Here is a 26,578-nt window from a genome sequence, read left to right as displayed (position 1 = left end):
TAGTCCCCGCCTCCACTCAATTCGGACAATTTAAATGAATATGCGAATTAGTCATCTACACTCTTTCACACCGCCTCGGACCATAGATATATTTGTAAATAGATGCTACATTTGGCAGATTCAAACACATAAATGCTAAGTTCGGTTTCACACAATAAACATGTGAACTGCACGTTTCCGGGACTAATCTTTAAGGTTACAGCACTCATCCTGGTTACAGCACTCATCCTGCATGTGTGAGCAGCATGTGTAAGCAGTAGTGCTGTGTTTGAACTATACGACGATACATTGTTGTGAACGCCTGACGATGCGCGCATCGATACAGCACCTTCCGTATCGATTCGGATGCACTTTTAAAAGTAGTGTGACGAATCGCTGTTGATCCGTGATCCATACAGTATGAAAGGACGCATGTGACTCGCAGAGTATGTAGACTAAAAGGTGCACTTACTACTTTCACTTTCCGTGTCCATCTCGTGGGTGGATGTGTCTGCACAACTTGAGATACAGAGCTACTTCAAACTAAAGCTGTCACATTAATAATCTGATTTCTATTAAATAGTATTAAGTCTGACTGCATGTTTATACTTATATTCATAATTATAAAACGGTTAGTTCCAATCCTTGATTCTGATTGGTCAATATGACTGCTTCACCCAACAGTTCTATATCACTGCACCCTTAGCAACACTCTTAGCAACCACACTTATCGGTTTGTTGTTTTTAGTTGAGCTTTCATGCATATTACATATTGGAACCACTGATCTATATAAATGACTGGATTGCGCATAGAACGCTTGACGTAACTGCGTGAGGTGAAGCCAGCGCAGAGTTCGAGCCACCATCTTGGTATACCCAACCGGCAGAGAGCGTCATTGACTTCCATTCAAAATCATGATCAAAATTTACCCCCTTTACAGCGTATCAGTTACACAAGGTTAATTTTTAGGATATGTGTACGTTAATTATTTGTTAATTCTGGTGTTATTTGCAATGTTTATGTCTTAATCGGGCAGGATAATGGATTTATAAAAAAACGTTAATGTGAGTGTGTCTGTTGCATTTGTTAATGACACGGGTATAAATAAAGTTTTTTTGCCATTAAGCTACACTGTGACGGTCAGCGTTATTTCTCTAAATAAGTTTAGGTAACTTGTAAGTTTACAACATAATTACAAAACTAGAAAATTATTGCATGCACATACGGTACAAAGTATGATTATTTATTTAGATTTCAGAATGAGAACGTTTATTGTCATTAATACTAAATATGCTGCGGTCTGTCTGCTGATCTGATACTGTAATAAAGATGAATGTATAAAAACTGATTAAAACGCAAATTGTACAACTTTCAGTAAATAACTATTTACATGCTTTGGACGTTTGTGTTGTAATAATGTACAGGGTAACTTTACATAAAGCAAAGACGAGTAAAGTGATGTTTTATCATTAAAATCTGATAACGTCCATTGATTTAATAGAACGTTTGGGTATACCAACATGGCAGCGCGGTGGCTTCACAAGTGTGACGTCATGCGCAATCCAGTCATTTATATAGATCAGTGATTGGAACACATTTTTGTTCATGGTCAGGGACTATTTTTCTAGCGGAAGGAATGCTTTTTTATTTAACTTTATGAAAGTTGCACTAATATTTTTTTACTTTAATATTGTGTGGTAACCGTTTTATAAAAGCAATAAGGTACTTGAGGCAAGTGCTGTATCGTGAATAAGTAACGGCTTAAGGGGTTGCAGGCACTCTGCTTCGCGCCATGCCTAACAATGCCCTTCAGCCGTTATTTATTCACGATACAGCACAGCCTCTCGTACCTTATTGCTTACATATAAAATAATTAAATGAGAGACAACTATAATGCCTAGAGTAAGGCACTATCTCTGTAAAACTGCTTTCAAAAATCAAGTTAAGTACTAATTTCTACAAGTTACCCCAAAAGCTAATAAATTAATGGCAAAAACACAACTGTTACAACACTGTTTATTCAACGTACCAACGAACCAAATTTTCAGAAAGAAATTTCTAACCCTGTTCTTCAGCACAAGCAGACAGTCTTGTAGCCTTTTTTGTTGTAATGATTTCCATAATAAAACAACATTCCTTTAAAGAGTAACTAAACCCCTGGTCAGAGGCTGACTCCACCCACTGGCAATATTTGAAAAATGCAAGAAAAGTGGGCAGATCCCTACGAAGATAGAGGGGACGAACTAAGCTTGTACCAAGTGTGTGGTGAGATCGTAACAAGGGCGTGGTGAGCTTGAACCTGCTTACGTCACAAGTCATTTTTTGGACCCAACATCCAATGGGAAAATTCAACTGCAGTAGCCACCGTTCAACCTGAAGAGGGCAGCACTCAGACGTTTTTACACCATATATTGTAGTATTGAAACACTTTATATCCAAATGTCAAAAAAATTACTAAAATCAATAAACAGCACTAATAAAACATCATTCTTACAGATCATTAACTAAAAAAAGTTGGTTTGGGGTTTAGTTACTCTTTAATGGAAGAATTTCTTTAGGTTAAGTAATCTTTTATAAATATATTGTGAATACAATCAAATTTGGCTTTTGACATTATTTAACATGTGTGATAAAGAAATAATCTATATAATTATCTTTTTTTTTGTGGTGGGGCCAGTGAAAATTTTGTCAGGTCATGTAAAATCTGGACCACTGGCCCAACAATACGATATCAAGTTTAGCAAGTAAAAAAAGATCAAGTTGAAGCATGATAAAGAAGCATAAGCAGATATTTTAAAGAGCACAAATGGTCCGATTCACGATTGTACATTTTCCTAGGTGTGTATTAGTAAATGTTAATGATAAGTAAAATGTACATACCCCAAAGTAAACAATGACGCAAGTTATTGTCTCCAACGTAAACTCTATTTTTGGACTACAACAAACACACAGATTGTAGGCAAAAGTTTACATTGTGTGCGAATCTTTCAAACATGGTAAGGAGCGTCACATTTCAGGTTGACGTCAGAGGTATTCAGGCCAATCACAACGTACAGATTAGTTGGCCAATCAGGGACACAAAGCTTTTTAAATCCATGTATTTCAGGGAGAGAGTGAAATCTGGAGCTACAAAAATTTACGGTATTTGGAAAAAAATGTGTTTTTTAACCATAAACCACGCAAACACATTGTATTATACCAAATACACAAAATAACATTGTTTTTAGCAATGAAATAGGTGTTCTCAATTAATTTCGGTACCTTGATATAAGTTTCCCCAAATAGGACGTTACAGATTTAACATTATAGTGTGGGGTTAGCTTGTGTTAGGAAAAGCGTTGGACCTGTAAGTGTTCAGCAGTAATGTTAAACTAGGAACAAAACAAAACCCGACACTGATCAAGGAACACTATGCTGTGTCCATAATTATCCACCTTATCACTTGACATCACATGTCTAAAATGTTTTGAGCTATTTAAAGAGCTTTGCCTGTTTTACTTTAGTACAGCAATCATTATGATTTGCATAAATTCATCTACTCTTACCTGGTGGGTTTGGCACAGATATGGGGCGAGATGATCTTACACTCTCACAGTTTCTGATAGGTGGACGACCTCCACGAAGTGAGACCACACAGGCCAGTGACGGCTGAGCAGACCTTCGCTCGCTCTTACTCTTGAGCACACCGCGTGGAGGAAGTTGTGGAGGAGGTCGAGGGGGCACAGGTGGGGCAGTAATTTTACTGTCAGTTGATGGCAGAAGATCCAGGTATATATGAGCATCAGTATTTTCCAGCTGTTCATAACTATGCTTCTTTTGAGTGTTATTTGAAAGATGGGTTTTTGCTGGTAGAGGGGGTTTGGAGAGTTTTTCAGTTGACTCAACACCACACACTAACCCATTGGCTGCTATTTTGTTAGGGCTATGGTGAAGTAAAAAACTTTGGCAATTTATACACGGTGGCAAAGCTTGCGGTTTTGGATGTTGAGAAGATGCACTGTTCTGCAGCCTAGTGACCCCATTGACAGTTGGCTTTAAAATCTCTGCTTTATTTGTAAAATTGTGCCTCTGACCTTCAGTGTTTCGAAGTGCATTTGCGTTTTCACCTACACTTATCATGCTGGTTTTGTCCTTCATCTGTAAAGGTACCCAGACTAGTTTCATACCAGGTCTGTGAAGATGGCAAATGCAGTGACAGTGTTTCTCCTCTGAGAGGGTAGGTGGCGGTGTTGAGCACTGACGCTTTTCCACGGTATCACCAGCCAAGTTAACTACTTCGCTGCCATCAGGAGCTGAGCGAAAAGAGGATGGCAAGGTGATGGTCATATTCCCAGAAATATTTGAAGAGCTCAGATGCAAAAGCCTCTAAATGCGTCTGCCATGTTTTCTTTTTAAGTACGTTTTTAAAACAACAAAACAGGTAGTATTTCTGAATGCCCTGATTAAGCGGATTTGAAGCGAAAGTATTTAATGAAAGTATTTCATCATCTCATTTTTCACAGAGGTGACATTTAGCGGCTTTTGCATCTGAGCTCCTCATTTGTTAAATCTACCTGATATTAATGTGATAATATTGCTTTAATGCAGTAACCATAATTAAATGCCTTTACTATTAGAGAGATTTAAATTTTTAGCATCCTGCAATATTTTAAGGCATGCAAAGCACAAATATTAAAAAATTATTACGAAAAATACCTGATCGACCCACATCCACATGGTCTGCTGCCAGCTGATGTGTTTTTCCCTCTACTATCCAGCTTTTATTCCATAGTCTATATTCACCTTTTTTTGACAATGAAGAATTAACATGTGGTTGGTCTTCTGTCTTTGTTGTGCTCTGCAATCCATTCATAACCACCAAAGACCTTCCATCTTTGGGGAAATCTGTAACGTGTCTCTCCTCTTTACTGTTGCAGCTTACTGCTATTTGCTTCCCAGTCCTTGGCTTTAAGTCGCACAAAGCCTTGTCCTTTCTACTAGTGGAGCGAATGTGACTTGATGGGTGGTGTAATGCACTGAGATTTGGTTTTGGTGGAGGATTGGGCTTTTTTGGAATGGTAGGCTTCCCATTGGAGGTGTAACAGATTCCTATTGTTTTATCCATCATTTGATGCTCTAAAAAAACTTTCATGTCCAAGTCCAGAGACTCACTGATACACTAATATTAAACTTCCAAATGCAGCATCTGTTTCAGCGAAAGTTATCTTTGCACACATTGTCCCAACTTAAGCATCAACAATTCTGTGTTTTCTTCAATGTTCATCATCTTGGTCAACTCATGTTTGACAAACTTAGGTTAAACTGTCTGTTCTGTGGTGTTTGTACTGTATCACTGGCCTAAAAACAAGATATAAAGTTTTGTGCTCTTTACTGATTAAATCACATTACAGTTTAGAGCTATAACAATAAAATTGAATCGAAAATATTTCCTTTACTGTGCTACTATGAACACTTATTGAGACTGATTGGTTTAAGACATACACAAAAAGTAAAGAAATATTTTACCTTCACCAGCGTGAGTGTTCTTAACCTTCGAATGTTCCGACTGTCAGAGTTGTAACTAATGATAGTACTTCTCCTTTCAGATCATGGCCACTAGCCTTTCCGCATGGCTTAAAATGGGAAGTAGGTCACCACACCAGTTGAGGATTCGCACAGTAAAATGAGGGTTGTTTGAATCGTGTATACAGATGCAGAACATAACGCAATTCACTGTTGCTTTGATTGTACACAGTATTTGGGTATTTGGAAAATAATTTTTGCCATTAAAGGATTGGCACTTCTGGCTAAAAGACCAACATAGCTTTTCAGCTTTACATTTGTTCTAGATGTTGTTCCGGGGCATAAACTACAAAAACTACAGCAAAATAAGAAAGAAAATAAGTGCCCACTGTTTATACAAAAGATGTAAATTAGGGAAATTCCATGAAATGAATTGCCATATAAAACAGATTGTCTAAACTGGAACAACCGAAATCTCCCAGTTCAACATTTTAGATGCAGGTTATTTCATAATAATCGCCCTCTAGCAAAACAAAAGCAAAACACAGGACTTTTTTCCTACATTAACATTTTATTGTCAGTTTTTATTGTCAGACTGCAATATATCTTACATCTTTATGTAATGTGTCATTTATGCAAACAATGAATGTGTTAACAAACAACCCTGAAAAGTCTAAAACAATATATGTGAACCATGAAAGTAAATAATAATTTTACTTCCTTTATTACTTTTAGCCGATACAGGTTACTTTTTCTGTTCCTTCATTTAACATTAACTAGATTTCGATTCCTCTTTCTATGCTTACATCCCCTGTGGCAAAAAAACCCACTCATAAATAAAACACTGTAAGTGTACAAACACAAATAACAACATAGCACAACAGTCTTAAGTACATTATAAGAAAATTCCATTTCCATCATTGCTAAATACTGTCATCATACTTTTAACAGAAAGTATGCCTACCAAGGATGTGGGCTGGAACATATCCCAGTAGAACACAGTTATTACAAGTAATGTCAAAAGAATTGAGTAGAACATTCTTACAAAACATATATATTCCTCTTTCTATGCCTTTTCGCTTAAAGGGACATTCCACTTTTTAACTTTAAATTTTCCGTCGGTCTTACACGATGTAACTATAGAAGAGTCAAGTTTTAAATAGGAAAAATATCGAAACTCTTTAGTTATTTTGTAGCGCGATGCTAATGGTCTAAACAGATTCAATGGATTATGCTAGGCTATGCTAAAAGTGCTAGCACCAGACCCAAAGATCCGCTGAATGGATTCCAAAACGGTAAGAATCAAATGTTTAACTCTAGCGGAGCTGGAAAATTACCATATTTTAAAAAAGTGGAATGTCCCTTTAAGCACTATAAATCAGTTTAAAGATTAAGTTATTTTCCATTGTCACGCTTTTTGTTCAGCCCTTAGTTTCTCTTTTGCTTTCTCTGTGTTTCACAGTATCACACACCCCCCACCTTTCGCTTCCACATAGTTTGGATCCAGATCATTTGGCAGTTTTCCATTTTGTCCCCAAACATTCAGCTCCCCAAACACTCCTGTCTCGATCATCTCCTCCTGCCATGGAATTGGAACATTTCCAGTTGCAAACTCATTGTAGAATTCATTGTCTGTGTTGTCAGTCACAACACCCTTTATGGTGCTAAATGCTCCCACATCATCAATGTCCTTAGCATAGACCATCTTAGGATCTGGAACAAAGGGAGCTGGAAGCATTCCTGAACATAAAAGAAAAAATGTACAATATTAGAAAAAAATTCAAATTACACTCACCTAAAGGATTACTAGGCAGACCATACTAATACTGTGTTTGACCCCCTTCTGCTTTCAGAACTTCAGAACTGCTCTATTGGGTTGAGATCTGGTGACTGTGGGGGCCATTTTAGTATAGTGAACTCATTGTCATCTTCAAGAAACCAATATGAAATGATTCAATTTTTGTGACATGGTGCATTATCCTGCTGGAAGTAGCCATCAGAGGATGGGTACATGGTGGTCATAAAGGGATGGGCATGATCAGAACCAATTTATGTGGTTAATGTTTTATTTTTTCAAAGCTATAACTCTAATGTTCCGTACCCGCCTCTAATCTCCCCCAGTTGAGCTCTTTAAAGAAGGAATGATTCTTCAGCTCAGCACACTCATTGTTCTTGAAGCCAAGTCTTTTTTCTGGATCTTTCTCCATTAGTCCCTCACAGATGTCTTTAAGCTCCTTGCTAAAGTTAGGGGGGTATGAAACAAGGTCATTTAGGATACGGCGTGTGACCTCATTGTTGTCCACCTATGACAGAGAAAAAAGGGGGTTGGATATGCTTGTACATATAATAGCATTTACTGTTGTCTGCAGAAAAAGCGTTTATGTATAAGCTTTACATCTGGATACAGTGCCAAAATATATGCATGGATGTATGCACCTGCTCTCCACGACACCTGAAGGGACCCTTGGCAGCAACCATCTCATATAGAGTGACCCCCAGAGTGAAGTAGTCTACAGTATAGTCATATTCTTTCTTCAGTAAAAGTTCTGGAGCCATGAAACCTGAAAAGGATATAACTGTGACTGTAGTATAAGGCTTTTAGCCATGATTGCTTTAAAAAACAGATAAATTATAGACATTTTCTTTAGTGGCTGTTAATATTTTTTTATTAACCCTCAAAAAATATACATTTTTAATGATAAAAATAATATATTAAAATTTTGTTTACTTCCCATCTTTACATTGATGCTGTGTTTTGGGAGATATAAAGTACTTTTGTACCTTTTTACCACTAAATTCCTCAACTACACCATTAGCTTGCCTGTAAAATAGAATTTTTAATAAAAAAATTCACATAAATTATGATCTAAATTTGATTTAAATTGTTTTTAGATATTGATCTAGATGTTATGTGTTATATTTGGTCATCTGGTGTTTAGAAAAAAAAAAAAGAATTACAGTTTAGGAAATAAATCATTTTGACCAGCAGAGGCCCATAGAGAACCATTCATTTCACTGAATGTGGCCAACTGCTCAAATCACCACTTTAGTGCACATTTTGCATAGTGCACAGTTTAGATACATTTTGTGAATTTTTGTATATATAAACATTAAAAAGGACTTTAAAAATAAATATTATTTCAAATAGTAGAATTTCTTTGTAGTTTTTGATGCATTTGAAATGTCTGTTTTTACAAATTGCCACGGAAATTTGACTGAATGCAAGTGTAAGTGTGAGTGTGCATGCACGTGTGTGTGCATGTGTGTGTATGTGTGTGCGCGTGTGAGCCTACCAAGCCTACCAACATGTGTGTTTGTGTCTTTATGTGTGTATGTCTGTGTCTTTATGTGTGTGTAAGTTTTGCTGTGACTGTGTGTGTGAGTCTCTGTGTGTGTGTTTGTGTGTGTGTGAGAGGATTAGAGCCTACCAATTTACATCTTTGTTTTGCATCTGTGGCTGTTTTTTGCCAAATTCTGTATAAAAAAGCTCTCTGTGGCAGTAATATTTTTTGTATTATAATTTTATATATAATATTTTAGTCTCTGTGTGTGTGTGTTTGTGTGTGTGTGAGAGGATTAGAGCCTACCAATTTACATCTTTGTTTTGCATCTGTGGCTGTTTTTTGCCAAATTCTGTATAAAAAAGCTCTCTGTGGCAGTAATATTTTTTGTATTATAATTTTATATATAATATTTTAGTTTGTGTGTGATTGAGCATGTCTTTTCTATATTGCATTTTTGCTCTAGTACCAGGCCTACTTTTCTGTGTTGAAATTTTCAGATTTATTCTAGATGCATTGATTTTTTTTGACAAATAAAAAAAAATGTTTTTTTTTTGCATTTCCCATATATTTTCAATTGGGGTCATTTTTACTCTTTTGGTATTTTTTACACATCTTAAGAACGACTGAATCAAGCCTAGTTTTTTTAATATGAATATTTCCAGATAGTCTAAAAAAATCACAAAATCTTATTCAACTGAGATGAAGGGAACCATGTTTTTTATTTTATGAAATAAAAATAAAAATATGCTGAATAAACTATGCCATATCTTTGACATATCACAGGGTAAACCTGAAATGTTACATATTAACATGATCCTTAAACTCTTTAAACACAGTTTATTTTTAAACCAATTAAATTGTTTGTGCATTTCAGAGATGAATGGAATGCTCATCGCTACACTAGCTGTGGGCCAAGGCAGGGAAACAATAGACAGATATAAGTCAGGGTTAATACAGGGCAATATACAATACATTTTCCAATTCAACCTGATGGGCATGCTCCTGGTGTATATATTCACAATGCACTGGATGGGTTAAATCCAAAGAAGGTCACATTCCAAGTATGGGTTGCCTTAAATTGGTCATTACGTCACTTTCGCCAATTTCATTAAAGAAGTTTTTAGAGTGCTTGGGATTTTGTTATTAGACCTTTTCGACTAGACTTTTCTGAGCAACCAGACTTAAACATTGAAAAAGTCCCATAGAGTTACACCGAGGGAAGGACCAATGCCATAGGGGAAAGGGGGTATAAAAGTAACATGGGACGAAAGTAACAAAGCAATTTTCACAGAGCTCTAACTACATTTGCATGCCAAGCTATGACAGCATGTTCAGCAGCCAACGCTTGATAGGCCTGACAAATATCTCATGATTTTGTGAAATCTATGTTGTACTGTTCTGTTACTTTTGCCACAGCTGACGGGGTCTGTACTGATAGGATGTTATGGATGTGTAATGTGCGCATGGTGGGGATGCGCCGGGAGAGAGAATTTAAGTAAAGTTACATGTTCACGCACATGGTCTCCTGTCTGTGCCTAAACAGTAATATAACATGGTGTCAGAAGTGGACTCACCTTGCATTCATCCACACCAGAGTAGTGAGTTTAAAAGCTTGTAAGGGAGTTTCGAGGAAATAATCCAGACCACGCATCGACATATACAGTTGCTTCACAGACACGTGTGTGTGAGTGTGAGTGATCGCCGGGACAGTAAAAAAACAAAAAAGACGATACAGGAAGGTTCAGGAAACTGCACCAAGGTGAACATTTATTCACCTCTTTTCAATAAGCCCGCCAGAACACTTTGCTTCAGTGATTTTGGCAGCTGGCCAAATTGGATTAGACGGTACAAGAGATTCCGTTTGGTGGCGAAGATCAGTGAAAGAAGCCAGGAATATCAAGTAAATTCGCTTATCTACACAATGGGAGATAAAGCTGATGATATATTGTGCACAATGCATCTGTCTGAAGAAGACAGGAAGACATATGATAGAGTTAAAAATGTGTTTGAGAAATACTTTGTAAGGCAGCACAACGTCATTTACGAAAGAGCTAAATTCAACAAGACGTGCCAAGAACCGGGTGAGTCAGCTGAAAGTGGCTCAGCTGACAGTTCATAAACTAGCAGAAAACTGCCTGTATGGAGTCCTTCAAGAGGAAATTATAAGAGAAAGGGTGGTGGGTGGAATAAGAGATCACGCACTGTCAGAGAGATTACAGTTAGATCCTGAACTCACACTCAACAAAGCAGTCACAAAAATAAAACAAAATGAAAAAATAAAAAACCAGCAGACGATTTTAAGACAAACAAGCAATGACTGAGAATTAAAATTCCCCTCGATCTTTTGAAAGTTTAGAGGTCATTATACTAATACATATAAAATGGAAATGCTAAAATGGAAAGTAAAACCAAAATATGCACAAAAAGGGCCACAAAGGCGACCAGAAGGGGCAAAATATATTGAAGCCAGCAAGGGATGCGGCCATGAGGTCACCGAGGTCCGGACCTCTGTACATTTTTCATATTAAAAATAAAAAATTTGAAGTTCAGTTTACTGTATAGTTTAGTGTAAAATGACGAAGATTGGCTTACCTTTTTACACTCTAAGGCTATTTTGGGAATTTCCACCTGGATTTGGCCTACCAAATCTTAAAAGCTTCCTATACCCACATGCAGAGGTTTACATACAAAAGTTTGGTATCATTTTACAGGAGACCCTTTGAAATTACATAAAACAATGTTAAAAGTGCTAAACATAGTTGTATGTGTTGTCAGTCCTCTAATAAACACAAAAAATAAATAGGCGTTTTTTGATATTTTTTTTATTTATTTAAAAGTATATAACTCTGGCCCTGAGTGGTAATGAATCTGCAGACTCTCTATCATAATCTATGCATAAGTTATTCTACTCCAACTGAAGGGAGGAATAATACTCTTTTTGTATTCAGTTTCCGTCTAAACCTATTTGCAGTGCTCCCATAACCACATACAGTGGAATAAATGCAATATCTTTTTATCATTTTACAGAAAACCCTTTGAAGTTACACAAAAAGCTGCTGTTTGTGACAGATATTGTTATTTATGTTGTTTTTCATATGATGAAACCTAAAAAACACCAAATTTTCTTTTTTATGTTGTAAACGCTGTCTTTGAAAGTGGATAACTCTGGTTCTGTGTGGTCTAGCAGATTACAGACAGTTCTGGTTGTTACCAGCAGCAGACAGTAAACACCCAAAAAATGAATGATCTCTTTAGCATGTCGAATTCAAAAGTTATTCTTATTTTACTGAAGTGTGTGAAAATAAATTTTTCATATAAAAATACTTTTTTTGTTTTGTTATGCACATAAATAGCCAGGGATTATTCATGCACACAGCCAAAGAAAATGCTGTGAATGGACTCATTTTTTAGAATAGGGCCTAAGATTAAAGATGGTGTATCATTTGTGGCTATCTGTGCTATCTGAGGAACTTTACCGTCAACTTTCATATAAATTTACAAAAGACGATTTTTTTTTACCTTATTATTCGTTTGACGATTGTTGGGTATGTGATGATAATATAACAAAATGAGAGCTTTCATTTGATATGACTTGCCCATATTTGTCATACTTGAAAAATATGAAATGTGTGAATATTAAATTATATAAGAAATGTTGGGGGGGTGATAGTGTCAATTAAATGTAAATAACTTTCTTACAGCAAAACATATCTGCAGAAAGTAGAGATTCTAAGCTTTCAAACAGTTTATCATATGTGGTACTGGGTCCATTACAAGACCATTAAAAATGAAAGGAATATTTTATATTAAGTCATAATAAGTAATTTTGGACCCGGGACAAAACTGGTTTCCCCTCTCCTTGGACTACCTGCTATTAAAGAGCTGATATTAATTCTGACTGTAGATGCTATACAAATGTCTGATACTGACTACAAAAAGCTGTTCCCAAAAGTCTTCACAGGACTGGGAAAACTTCAAGGAGCCTACAAAATTAAGCTGAAATAGGCTTCCACTCCAGTTGAGCTGTCGGTCCCTCTTCATGTGCCAATGCCGATGATGAACAAAGTCAAAGAGGAGCTGAAAAGGATGGAAGACCTTGGTGTAATAGCTCCCATCGAAATAGCAACAGAGTGGTGCTCAGGTATGGTGGTTGTGCCAAAACCAAAGGGCAAGATCCGAATCTGTGTGGATTTGACACATCTGAACAATGAGGTCTGTAGAGAGAGACACATTCTTCCTGCTGTTGATGAGACATTGGCGAAATTGTCAGATTCTACAGTATTATTCTCTAAGTTGGATGCTGCTGCTGGATTCTGGCAGATTCCCCTACATAAAGACTTAGTCCCTCTCACTACCTTTATCACGCCGTATGGAAGATATTACTTTCACCATCTGCCATTCGGCATATCCTCTGCACCAGATCACTTTCAAAAACGGCTAACACAGATACTGGAGGGCACATTGTGCCACTCGAATGAGATCCTGATGTTTGGCGCTACACTCAAAGAACATGATGCAAGACTTCTCAATGTCTTGAAACGTTTGGAACAGAATGGTCTGACACTGAACGAAAAATGTGAATTTGCTATGCTTCAAGTTAAGCACTTGGGACACATCATCAGTGCAGAGGGCATACGAGTAGACCTTGACAAAATAAAAGTCATAAAACAGATGCCAGAGCCCAAATGCGTTGCCGATGTTAAAAGATTCCTTGGCATGGTGAATTACATCAGAAAATTCTCTCCCAACATTGCAGAGCTGACGGGACTTATTCCAGACCTGCTTAAAGCTGAAAATGACTGGATATGGGGGATACAACTACAGCAAACTTTTGAAAAAGTGAAACTAGAGCTCAGCTCTCTGGCAGTTTTAGCACAATATTGTCCAGAACGACAGACAAGAGTCTCAGCGGATGCTTCTTTTTTTGGATTAGGTGGAGTACTTTTCCAGCTGCAGCCTGCAGGGGAATGGAGACCTGTTGCGTTCATTTCAAGAAGCATAACACCTCCAGAGAAAAGATACGCATGAATTAAAAAGGAGGCACTGGCAATTACTTGGGCCTGTGAAAGATTTTAAACCTACCTTCTTGGGTTGGATTTTGTGGTCAGGACTGATCACAAGCCATTGGTCAGCCTATTAGGTTAGAGATTGCTGGACAACCTACCTCTGCGTATACTGAGATTTCATCTAAGCCTTTTGCGGTTCTCCTTAAAGATTATGCACGTCGCTGGAAAAATCTGATCACGGCTAATAGGCTCTCCAGATCTCCACTCCAAGAAAAACCATCTGAAGCAGACCTAAAAAGAGAAGATGTTAAAGTGTGTGTTCATCATGTCATTCAACAATTCCCAGCAATACCCGCTAAGCTTGATCACATAAAGAAAGCTCAGGAAGAGGACAAAATGTGCAGACAGCTAAATTCCCATGTACGCACAGGATGGGGTGAGAAAAGACTGCTCCACCGCACTTAGCTATGTTCTGGCAATGCAGACACGATATGCTCTTTGCAGGGGGATAGCTGATGAAAGGAAATAAGCCATACTTTCTGGCCACAGATAAAGCAGGGCGCGGGTCTACGGTGACGGTCAGCCACGGCCTTGGTTCGTCTGGAAACCTGGCGTAATGTAGATCTAGCTTTCCTCCAGGTGCGTTTGCAACGACGGACGAAAGCCAGCGCAGACGGAACCGCCACATCAGGTTCTAGAGATGGGAATAAAGGAGGCTGAAACCCCATGGACGCCTCAAATGGGGACATATTAAGTGAAGAAACGGGGAGAGAATTATGGGCATATTCAACCCAGGGTAGCTGTTGGCACCAGGAGCTCGGATGTTGGGATGTCAGACAGCGGAGAGCTCTACCTAAATCTTGGTTAGCCCGTTCACATTGCCCGTTGGTCTGAGGGTGATAACCCGAAGACAAGCTGGCTGTGGAGCCAATCTGCCAACAGAATTCCTGCCAGAAACGAGAAATAAACTGAGGACCCCTATCTGAAACAACGTCTGTGGGCAGACCATGTAAGCGAAAGACGTGTTCGATCATTAATTGGGCTGTTTCTTTGGCAGTGGGAAGCTTGGGCAAAGGGACAAAGTGAGCCGCCTTGGAGAAGCGGTCAACAATGGTCAAAACAACAGTGTTTCCCTTAGAACTAGGTAAATTGGTCACAAAATCAATAGCGATATGAGACCAAGGACGAGAGGGAATGGGTAAAGGTTTAAACAGACCAATAGGGGCTTGATGAGAGGCCTTATTCCGGGCACAAACCTGACAGGCTAACACAAACTGTTTGACATCGGGACCAATGGAGGGCCACCAGAAATGTTGGCGAACGGTTCCCCAGCGCAGGGCACCCACCACCTGCCCCTCCGGGAGGATGGTTTCGTTCCCAGTGAAACCGGGGCAATTGAACAAGCGAGAGAGAGCATCGGGCTTAGTATTCTTGAAACCGGGCCGGTACAAGAGGGTGAAGTTGAATCTGTCAAAGAAGAGCGCCCACCGAGCCTGAGGAGAAGATAACCTCCTGGCTGAACGGATGTATTCGAGGTTCTTATGATCCGTCCAGACCAGTGACGCCACTCACCCAAAGCCAGTCTGACCGCCAGCAGCTCCCGATTACCTATGTCATAATTTTGCTCTGCTGGAATTAACCGATGGGAGAAAAAGGCACAGGGATGCACCTTGCCATCCTTTGCAGACCGCTGAGATAAAACGGCGCCTACCCCGACATCCGAAGCATCCACCTCCACAATAAATTGAGCAGCAGGATCTGGAATAGAGAGAACAGGACTTTAAATTATCAAAGGCCTCCTGAGCTTTAGAATTCCAGACAAACCTCTCCTTAGTGGAAGTGAGAGCAGTAAGAGGCTGAGCAATCTGACCGTAGTTCCTGATGAATCGCCAGTAAAAATTGGCGAAACCCAGAAACCCTAAATAAATCCTTACGGGACTCGGGGACTGGCCATTCGGCAACCGCTTTGATCTTGGCTGGGTCGGGACGTATCTCACCTGCAGCAACAACAAAACCCAAGAACAAAACTGACCTACGATGGAACTCGCACTTCTCCGCCTTAACATAAAGCTTGTTCTCTAACTACCAGCGTAAGACTCGGCGGACATGCTGAGTGTGTTCCTGCATAAAGGGAGAAAATATGAGAATATTATCTATGTACACAAAGACAAACTTGTTGATCATGTCTCTCAGCACATCATTGACCAGAGTTTGGAAGACAGAGGGAGCATTTGTGAGCCCGAACGGCAGAACGCAGTACTCAAAGTGTCCGGTAGGGGTGTTAAATGCTGTCTTCCACTCATCTCCCTCTCTTATACGCACCAGATGATAGGCATTGCGCAAATCTAGTTTAGTAAAGAACTGCGCTCCCTGCAGGAGCCCAAAAGCCGTAGACATTAAAGGAAGGGTACCTATTCTTAACAGTAATGTCATTCAAGCCCCTGTAGTCAATGCAAGGACGCAGGGAGCCGTCCTTCTTTTCAACAAAGAAAACCCCCGCCCCTGCGGGCGAGGTGGAGGGACGGATGAGACCGGCATGAAGGGCATCATTAATATACTGGTCCATGGCCTTTCTCTCAGGACCCGATAAGGAATAAAGTCTACCTTTAGGCGGAGAAGTGCCGGGGAGGAGATCGATAGCACAATCGTATGGCCGGTGGGGAGGAAGGGAGGTGGCCTGGGCTTTACTAAACACCTGGGCGATATCAGCATACTCCACCTGGACCCCGGTCATATCGACCGCCGGAACCTGAGAATGAGAGAGAACAGAACCAGAAACAGCAGAACCAAGACAAGACACATGACAAGACTGCGACCACGATAAAATAGTATTGCGTTGCCAATCAACGTGAGGATTGTGCTGCTCCAACCATGCATGCCCTAAAATAATAGGAGATAGAGAGGCATGAAGGATGTGCAGCACAATCTCTTCACGATGATTACCTGACACAGAAAGACTCACAGGAGAAGTGCAATGTGTAATCCGCGCCATCTGCTGCCACTTAAGGGACCAGACATCCAAGAGGGATTGGAGAGGGACAACCGGGATACGCCAGGCGCGAACCAGAGCTTCATCAATAAAGTTGCCCTCCGCTCCAGAGTCGAGAAGGGCGGTGGACGAATGATCACGCCCAGCGATGAACAATGTGACGGGGAATTGGGTACTGGAAACAGGGGAGAGTTTAGAAGAGGTGATGCCCACCAGGACTCCCGGACTTACTGATGGGCAGCGGCTTTTAGCGGGCAGGTCTTTGCAAAATGTCTGGGTTTCCCGCAATAGAGGCACAGACGCCGATCTCTCTCTCTCTGTGAAAGGCGCATACACCCCAGTTGCATGGGCTCGGGCTCGACAGGTGGTGAAGTCGAGGAAGAGGGGAAGCGGTGGTCTTGTCCATGAAAACTCGCTGGCGAAGAGAGGGGCGCTGATTGCGAAGCATCCTCCGGGCTTCGATCCAAAGGGCTAGGTCAATAATGGCATCTAGGGAGGGGGGAAGATCGTGGACGGCGATCTTATCCTGGAGAGCCGCTTCATTCCAATGGCAGGCAGCCGCTAGGGTCTTAAACTCAATGTCGTTCTCGATGACTGAGTGCCTCCCCTGAACAAGATGGGCCAGCCGAGCCGCAGCAGCGTCCCCGCGCACTGAGCGGTTGAAGAGCTTCTCCATCTCCTCGCGGAACTCGTCAAAGGACCAACATCAAGGATCGCGGGCATCCCACACGGCCGTAGCCCACTCGTGAGCCTTGCCTACCAGAAGGGTAATCACATACGCAACCCAGGTGCGCTCAGAGGAATAGCGGCGTGGCTGGAGGGCAAAAACCAAGGAACATTGCGATAAGAATGCCCGGCAGGAGGCAGGATTGCCATCATAAGGTGGTGGGGCTTTGGCATGAGGCTCCGTCTCAGACTGCTGACTGGGTTGGGTGGCGTCATGACGGACCTGGTCAAGACGGGAGGAAAGATCAGCCGTACGGGAGGATAGATCCTCAACCTCCTGAGAAGTGGTAGTGAGACGGGCAGAGTGTTGGCCCAACCATGACCCCTGCTGGGCGAGCGCCGTCCGGAGTGTGTCAACCTCCGCGGGATCCATACTGGTAAGTTCGTCCTGATAGGGATGACAGAACACAGGATTCCCAGCGCAGAGGAGTTTATTCACAAAATATATTTGTATATGAGACAACACTCAATGTGATCAGAATAAATGGAGAATAAAAGGAGAAAACACTAGTCAGTATGTATAGAAGATAACACTCTGTGTCCTTGTGTGAATGGTGTGAAGAGAAGACAACACTGGAACGGCTGGTCACAGCGGTATCCTTTCGGGAATCTCAGAAGTAGTGGGAAACACAGCTCGGCCGTAGGACATCCACTAACGAATCCGAAAGTCACTGAGATCTGATCCTGGCGAGACACAGAGAGAGAGAGTTAGCCAGCTGAAAATGCCTTTAGCTGATGGCGATGATGGACAGCGCTCTGTTGCAGGACAGCGCTTAGATGCTGGACAGCGCTCAGAGAGATCCTCTAACAGGCAGAGTGCAAACTCGGCTGTTGCCACTCCAGCCGAGCGAGCGAGAGAGCTGTGAAGAGATTAAATTCAGCAGTGTGAAGGCAATAACAGGAACCAATCCTCAGGAGAGTAACAACTGAACAGGGAAATCTGAAGGGGCAAAGGCAGCGGAGAGCACAGATAATAATTAGAAAAACTTTACAAGACACGACTAGACTAGAACAAGACAAGGCTAGTGGGCATGAACATACAAAGACGAACTTGCAAAGAACTGCGGAAACGAGGGGAATTTAAATCAAACAGGAATGGGCAAAAAATGAGAATCAGGTGTGTGACGCCGGTGAGAAGAGTCAGCGATAATGAGATCACCAGGTGGGAGGCGCGCATGTGTGGAGCTGTCAAAACAAAACACAACACATAAGGAAACAAAGACAAAGCGGCCGGTAAGACCGAAATCATGACATGCAGACCTGTAAGAGAGTTATAAGCCATAAGCATATTACATGATAGCAAATATAAATGAGGATAAATTAACTGTTACTTACTTCAAGTATCTATCCTCCTCCAGTGCGTTCTCCATTTTTCTTCTTCTTAGGTAACGTTAACGTTAAAGATTAATGCTTCTCTTCATCCATGTCCAGACATAAATGAAGATCTTCCTCACGTGTGTGTATAAAGTTTATAATCCAAACATGCGGTAAAGTCTTTAAATTTGATAAAACTCTCTTATGGCTTGAACTGCTCTTTTGTTCATTACCATGTCAACAGCGTGTACCGCCTGTGGGCGTGACCGCATTAAATATAATGAAGTCAGCCAGGAAAAACGGTACTCTCTTTAATTCAATGTAGATTATATAAACAGGCAATATTTGTTTTTTATTATAATTAGCTTGTTTAAAAATAGATATTTCAGGCTTTCTTTGGATATGTGTATCATGTTTGTGTGTTGAGTATTCGCGGAGTTTCAATTGATTTTTGTAACGTGTTTTGAGAGGTGGCGGCGACAGAAATGTCTGGATGCGCACCCTGTTTATTTTCTTTATTTGACAAAAAACAAAGATCTGTTGTTATTGTGAATGTACACATATTAAAGAAGACCCTTCACAGTTTCAAATGATGTCAAACACGTAAGTGTATTATTATTATTAATGATGGAGTATTTTAAGTTGATTCTGCCATGATAAGGAGAAAACACGTCAAAACGCGGCGCCGCGTTTTTGGACCCCAGGGGGTTAGGTAAAGTTACATGTTCATGCATCTCCTGTCTGTTCCTAAACAATAATATTACAGGGTTCAGTGCATTAAGGGGTATGGTCCTGGTCAAGACAATCTCCTGAACTCTGAATGTCAGAATGGGAAAGAAGGTGATTTAAAGGAGCGGTGAATCAAATACTCAATTTTAACTTGATAATTTGTTATATAAGAGGTCATCATAGTTAAATGAACATCCTGCAAGTTTCAGAACTGAAAACATCCATGCTACTGAAATATAACAGTTTTTGGCACCAAGCCAGTATTACAGCCGAGTGTGGAATTCGGAGAAATATGACGTCAAAGTAGAATTGAATCACCTCCCCGAATCCAAATACAATGATCACTTTTGAAGCCTCGCCCACAGCTTCGCGTGACACACGTGTGTCTCAACAATCAGTAAACATGTCTTTAAAGATTGCCAAATGTAACCAAAATGACTTTTAAATTAAAAAAAATTCAGAGAGACTTTTATTTTGGCGCGGTGATCTGTTATGATAGAGTAACCATGGAAACGGAGTCTTGGGTTGTGGAAGAACCGCGTGGGAGCAACACAGAAGCTGAATACTTTAAATTGGAGGCTCGGAACATAACATTAGGAATGCGTGGATAAAGGTTGTTTTTGAAGAAATTCCAGCTTGCGTGGGGAGTGTTTGATTACTTTGTGTACTGCGGATTTAAGTCGATGCTGGATTTGCAGAGAGACTGTGATTAAAAGCACCACTAATATTGGATCTGACAAAAGATGACCCAGCAGTAACGTATACACAGTAATTAAAACATTTTACATTATTTGGTAACACTTTAAAATAATGGTCCATACTTAATAGTTAGTTACACAGGAACTAATGGAGAACAAATGATTAGTGCTGCATTAACACTGAAATCACTACTGATAACTCATAAAGAAGAACGATTAACTAATCAGTAGTTAATAGTATACTAATGTTTGGGTTAAGTAAAAACTAGTTACATATTAACTACTGCATGTAGAAAAATCCTGGTGAACAATACATTAACTAAGACTTATTTAAAATAACTATGAATTAACTACATATCAACGGTCAAATACCAATAAATAAGATCTGATCCTGTAACCTTTTAAGCGTGCCGTCCGCCTTTGTGTAAGGTGCATCCCTTCGTGCCCCCTCCCCACACACAAAAAAATCTAAAACCTATTCATTTGTTTTACACAAAACATATTTAATTCTACAATGTGGTGCTGTTGGTTAGTAGCCTTATTGTTCTGAGGTTTAATTACACAGAATTTTTGATAATGTACTTTACAAAATGTTAATAAAATTGGGGGGGGGGCAGTTTGAGAACCATTGCTGTAACTATAAATAATACAATCTGGGAAAAAATGATGTTTACTTAATTACTTTGAATTACTCATGTTATCTATCATCACTGAAAGGGTAAAATATGGTTACTCTTTAGGATTCAATTCTTATGTTACAATATAAATTGAATATTTGTATTTTTATTCTATTTTCTATCTTATTGATTTAACCATAAACAACCTAAGGAATACACCCCTTAATCTCTAGCCAACTTACCTCACAGAATACAGTTAGATACTGTTAGATATATCCCTCCTTATTGATGTTTATAAGTGTTTAGATTCTGATACGCGCTTACTGTGTTGTATATGGTAATTTAGTCATGTCGAATTTAAGGTTTTGTTTATACTTTACTATACGTATTGTCATTTATGTGTATCATCTTTAGCACCCAGAATATTTTGTGGGTCAAACATATATGTGTCCGGCTGCTATTTTTACACATTAATGTTTTTAAAACATTTCCCCACATGGAATGATGGGGAATGAAGCTGTCCAATCATAGCAGTGGGCGTTTACGTCCAGGTCTTCAATGCGGCCCGCCCCTTCAAACGAAGCTTTTCTCCAGAGAGCCACTTATCCATGTTACAAAATAACATATTACTTATTGCTTTTGATGTTTTTGAATGTAAAAACCACGCAAACATCATAATTAGACATCAGACAACAGTATAAAACATCAACAAATTCACTGCCCCTTTAAGAAATTTTGAGCGTGGCATGGTTGTTGGTGCCAGACGGGCCGGTCTGAGTATTTCACAATCTGCTCAGTTACTGGGATTTTCATGCACAACCATTTCTAGGGTTTACAAAGAATGGTGTGAAAAGGGAAAAACATTCAGTATGCGGCAGTCCTATGGGCAAAAATGCTCTGTTGATGCTAGAGATCAGAGGAGAATGGGCTGACTGATTCAAGCTGATAGAAGAGCAACTTTGACTGAAATAACCACTCGTTAAAACCAAGGTATGCAGCAAAGCATTTGTGAAGCCACAACACGCACAACCTTGAGGCGAATGGGCTACAACAGCAGAAGACCCCACCAGGTATCACTCATCTCCACTACAAATAGGAAAAAGAGGCTACAATTGGCACGAGCTCACCAAAATTGGACCGTTAAAGACTGGAAAAATGTTGCCTGGTCTGATTGCGATTTCTGTTAAGACATTCAGATGGTAGAGTCAGAATTTGGCTTAAACAGATTGAGAACATAGATCCATCATGCCTTGTTACCACTGTGCAGGCTGGTGGTGTAATGGTGTGGGGGATGTTTTCTTGGGACACTTTAGGCCCCTTAATGCCAATTGGGCATCATTTAAATGCAATGGCCTACTAAGCATTGTTTCTGACCAAGTCCATCCCTTTATGACCACCATGTACCCATCCTCTGATGGCTACTTCCAGCGGATAATGCACCATGTCACAAAGCTCGAATCATTTCAAATTGGTTTCTTGAACATGACAATGAGTTCTCTGTACTAAAATGGCCCCCACAGTCACCAGATCTAAACCCAATAGAGCATCTTTGGGATGTGGTGGAACGGGAGCTTCATGCCCTGGATGTGCATCCCACAAATCTCCATCAACTGCAAGATGCTACAGGTATCCTATCAATATGGGCCAACATTTATAAAGAATGGTTTCAGCACCTTGTTGAATCAATGCCACGTAGAATTAAGGCAGTTCTGAAGGCGAAAGGGGGTCAAATACAGTATTAGTATGGTGTTCCTAATAATCCTTTAGGTGAATGTACATTAATTTCAGAAACTATAAGAGGGAGGGATTGTTTTGACTTCCATCTCCAAGCACCTTGCCACTAAATGGAAAAATCACAAATACACTAAGTGGCACCAGTTGGCAATTAAATTAGTTAAAGATACGGTTTCTCCTCTGTTGATGACATAGAAAGTATACATGAATTTAAAGGACTCTAACCTGGAGTCCCAGCATATCCTTGTGTTTTATCTTTTCCTGGCGGTATTTCAACAGCTAACCCCAGATCAGACAGACGTACATGTCCTAAAACAAAAACATTTAGATGGAAATCTAAAAATCCCTACAGTAAAGGCAGGACAGGAGAAACAAGCAGGTAAATAAGCAAGTGTGTTTCTCACCTGCATCATCCAAGAGAACGTTCTCTGGCTTGAGGTCTCTGTACACAATCCTGTGCTGGTGCAAATGCTCAAGCCCACAGATGATCTGAGCCATGTAATAACAAGCTCTTGTTTCATTAAAGCCTGGATTTTTCTCATCCACATTATACATATGGAATCTGTAGTACAGAACAAAAGAAAGTTGTACAATTTTTTTTTTATATATTTTACATTCTGAAATGAATCTACATGTGGTATTTGCCAAAGAAAAGTCACCAATAAGTTGTTCCTGGTTGCTAGGTGGTTACTTGCAAGTGCACATAAAGAGCCCATAAGAGCTACTGTACTCTGGTCCTTACAGTATAGTAAAGCTTCTTTTGTCAACAAGGAAGGAACCCTACATCAGACCCCCCAGCGCAGAAAGAAAATGCAGATCTTAACATACCCACACACAAAAAATGCATTATAATCATTATAATTATTTAATTCTGACGGACAATTTAGATTATACATTTAACACAAGTTTTTTCAACTTACTATTATTTATCTTGCCAAGAGATAAGTTATTACAATAAAGTTGACAGTATTATTTATGTACAGAAATATAATCAAATAAATAATAACACTGTTTTCATTCTATAAGTTAAGTATAATTCATCTTTTTAAAGCTACAGAAGTGATTTTTCTTTTGTCTTCTGTAGTTTGATTGACACAAACACACCCTTTTATTATAAAGGTAACTGTCACTTTATAAATTCTTTGAAATGTTCACTTATAATAAACACTAAACTGTTTTTATGACAATACTTGCCAAGACTGAGGTTTTACAAGATAATTTGTTTATATATCCTTTTAAGCATCGAGAAATGTGTTTGTACGCACAGAAAACAGCTCACGTTAGCATCTTTGTGGCGCAAATAGTCTTAAAGGAACATTCCACTTTAAAAAAAAAAATGGCTCATTTCATTGGCTCACTCAAAAATGATCAAAGAGTTTCAATATTTTTATTATTTAAAACCTGACTCTTCTCTAATTACATTGTGTACTAAAACTGACGGAAAACTAAAAGTTGATCTAGGCAGATATGGCTAGGAACTATACTCTCATTCGGGCGTAATAATCAAGGACTTTGCTGCTGTACCATGGTGGCAGCAGCCACGATGATATTATGAAGTCCCCTGCTGTCGAACAAACCTAATGTCAGAGAGACATGTTTGATGACAGCAAAGCGTGCGTCTACAAACAAACAAAGGCGCATACCCCCACCCTCACAAAAATAAAACTCATCGGATTTACGTGACTTAGACAAGTTATCCCACCGAAGTAAAAAATATGGAAATCCATATTTATACAAAAAAATCACATCCCTTATCAGTAGCATAGTGCCAATCAGGAGAGTCAGGACTCTTCCCAGTGGGCCGGTCTGATAATAGTTATACATTGCGAGTTATATTAGCAACACCGTCTGGCCGCTGCTTCCCGCTGGTCAAACTGTGCAGCCTCTATGCTCAACAAAGTATATAAAAGTGCACAACCGTTTGGCAGGTCCAACCATGTCCAGGATTTACAAAAATCAGTGAGCGGTCCCTCCCCAAATGGCATAGCCTGTCGGCCTTTGATGTAAAAAGCCGCCAAACACCTGTTTATTGCTGTATGTATGAAGTCGGATTCGAGTGAACTGCAGCTGCTGACTGCTGCTTCTGCGTATAAAATGATTGTGTGATTGGTTATGATCGCATAAACAATATAACAAAGCATCCTTTTTTTTCACAAAACAATATATTTGAGATATTATTTGATAGACTAGTAAGTGTGGATTAAGGATGTTTAAAATCTCTAGCCTGGTGGTCAGGACATGAATGGATCAAATCAGCAGATTTGCAAAAGTTTATTTATCTCCACATACAGTGAGGAAAATACGTATTTGAACACCCTGCTATTTTGCGAGTTCTCCCACTAAGAAATCATGGAGGGGTCTGAAATTGTCATCGTAGGTGCATGTCCACTGTGAGAGACAATCTAAAAAAAATCCAGAAATCACAATGTATGATTTTTTTTACTATTCATTTGTATGATACAGCTGCAAATAAGTATTTGAACACCTGAGAAAATCAAAGTTAAAATTTGGTACAGTAGCCTTTGTTTGCAATTACAGAGGTCAAACGTTTCCTGTAGTTTTTCACCAGGTTTGCACACACTGCAGGAGGGATTTTGGCCCACTCCTCCACATAGATCTTCTCTAGATCATTCAGGTTTCTGGCTTGTCGAGAAACACAGAGTTTGAGCTCCCTCCAAAGATTCTCTATTGGGTTTAGGTCTGTAGACGGGTTAGGCCACACCAGAACCTTGATATGCTTCTTACAGACCCACTCCTTGGTTTTCCTGGCGGTGTGCTTCGGGTCATTGTCATGTTGGAAGACCTAGCCTCGACCAATCTTCAATGCTCCAACTGAGGGAAGGAGGTTGGTCCACAAAATCTCGCAATACATGGCCCCAGTCATCCTCTCCTTAATACAGTGCAGTCGCCCTGTCCCATGTGCAGAAAAAAAAACCAAAGCATGATGCTACCCCCCATGCTTCACAGTAGGGATGTTGTTCTTGGGATGGTACTCATCATTCTTCTTCCTCCAAAAACGTTTAGTGGAATTATGACCAAAAAGTTCTATTTTTGTCTCATCTGACCACATTACTTTCTCCCATGACTCCTCTGGATCATCCAAATGGTCATTGGCAAACTTAAGACGGGCCTGGACATGTGCTGGTTTAAGCCGGGGAACCTTCCGTGCCATACATGATTTCAAACCATGACATCTTAGTGTATTACCAACAGTAACATTTGAAACAGTGGTCCCAGCTCTTTTCAGGTCATTGACCAGCTCCTCCAGTGTAGTTCTGGGCTGATTTCTCACCGTTCTTAGGATCAATAAGACCCCACAAGGTGAGATCTTGCATGGAACCCCAGTCCGAGGGAGATGGACAGTCATGTTTAGCTTCTTCCATTTTCTAATAATTGCTCCAACAGTGGACCTTTTTTCACCAAGCTGCTTGGCAATTTCCCCGTAGCCCTTTCCAGCCTTGTGGAAATGTACAATTTTGTCTCTAGTGTCTTTGGACAGCTCTTTGGTCTTGGCCATGTAAGTAGTTGGATTCTTACTGATTGTATGGGGTGGACAGGTGTCTTTATGCAGCTAACAACCTCAAACAGGTCCTTCTAATTTAGGATAATAAATGGAGTGGAGGTGGACATTTTAAAGGCAGACTAACAGGTCTTTGAGGTCAGAATTCTAGCTGATAGACAGGTGTTCAAATACTTATTTGAAGCTGTATCATACAAATAAATAGTTAAAAAAATCATACATTGTGATTTCTGGATTTTCTTTAGATTATGTCTCTCACAGTGGACATGCACCTACGATGACAATTTCAGACCCCTCCATGATTTCTAAGTGGGAGAACTTGCAAAATAGCAGGGTGTTCAAATACTTATTTTCCTCACTGTATATCATAAATAATAATTAGCATGGTAACTTTGCAGTATACCTGTTTATATACTGTTTATGAGCAGGTTCTACCCTATTTTTTATGTATTTTTTTGACCACTGAGGGTGGTTTACGA

At 39.8% G+C, this 26,578-nt stretch overlaps 2 protein-coding genes across 2 annotated transcripts in view; both read right to left on the bottom strand.

The window, feature by feature from the left end:
• Positions 1–5,111, bottom strand: part of arhgef15a (Rho guanine nucleotide exchange factor (GEF) 15) — a 36,988-nt gene extending 31,877 nt beyond the window's left edge. Inside the window, exons 1-2 of the mRNA XM_065284599.2 lie at positions 4,676–5,111; positions 3,526–4,272 (exon numbers count right to left, since the gene is read on the bottom strand). Coding sequence (XP_065140671.1) covers positions 3,526–4,272; positions 4,676–5,111 — 1,183 coding nt within the window. The remainder of the gene's footprint in view (positions 1–3,525; positions 4,273–4,675) is intronic.
• Positions 5,112–6,938: 1,827 nt separating this feature from the next.
• The window catches only part of grk1b (G protein-coupled receptor kinase 1 b), a 36,285-nt gene continuing 16,645 nt past the window's right edge, over positions 6,939–26,578 (bottom strand). Inside the window, exons 3-7 of the mRNA XM_065284605.2 lie at positions 22,984–23,141; positions 22,805–22,888; positions 7,919–8,043; positions 7,584–7,785; positions 6,939–7,222 (exon numbers count right to left, since the gene is read on the bottom strand). Coding sequence (XP_065140677.1) covers positions 6,939–7,222; positions 7,584–7,785; positions 7,919–8,043; positions 22,805–22,888; positions 22,984–23,141 — 853 coding nt within the window. The remainder of the gene's footprint in view (positions 7,223–7,583; positions 7,786–7,918; positions 8,044–22,804; positions 22,889–22,983; positions 23,142–26,578) is intronic.

This window comes from Paramisgurnus dabryanus, chromosome 5 (assembly GCF_030506205.2).
Source record: "Paramisgurnus dabryanus chromosome 5, PD_genome_1.1, whole genome shotgun sequence".
NCBI lineage: Eukaryota > Metazoa > Chordata > Actinopteri > Cypriniformes > Cobitidae > Paramisgurnus > Paramisgurnus dabryanus.
Note: the sequence above shows the minus strand (reverse complement) of the source record. Positions and strands in the feature narration are given on the sequence as shown.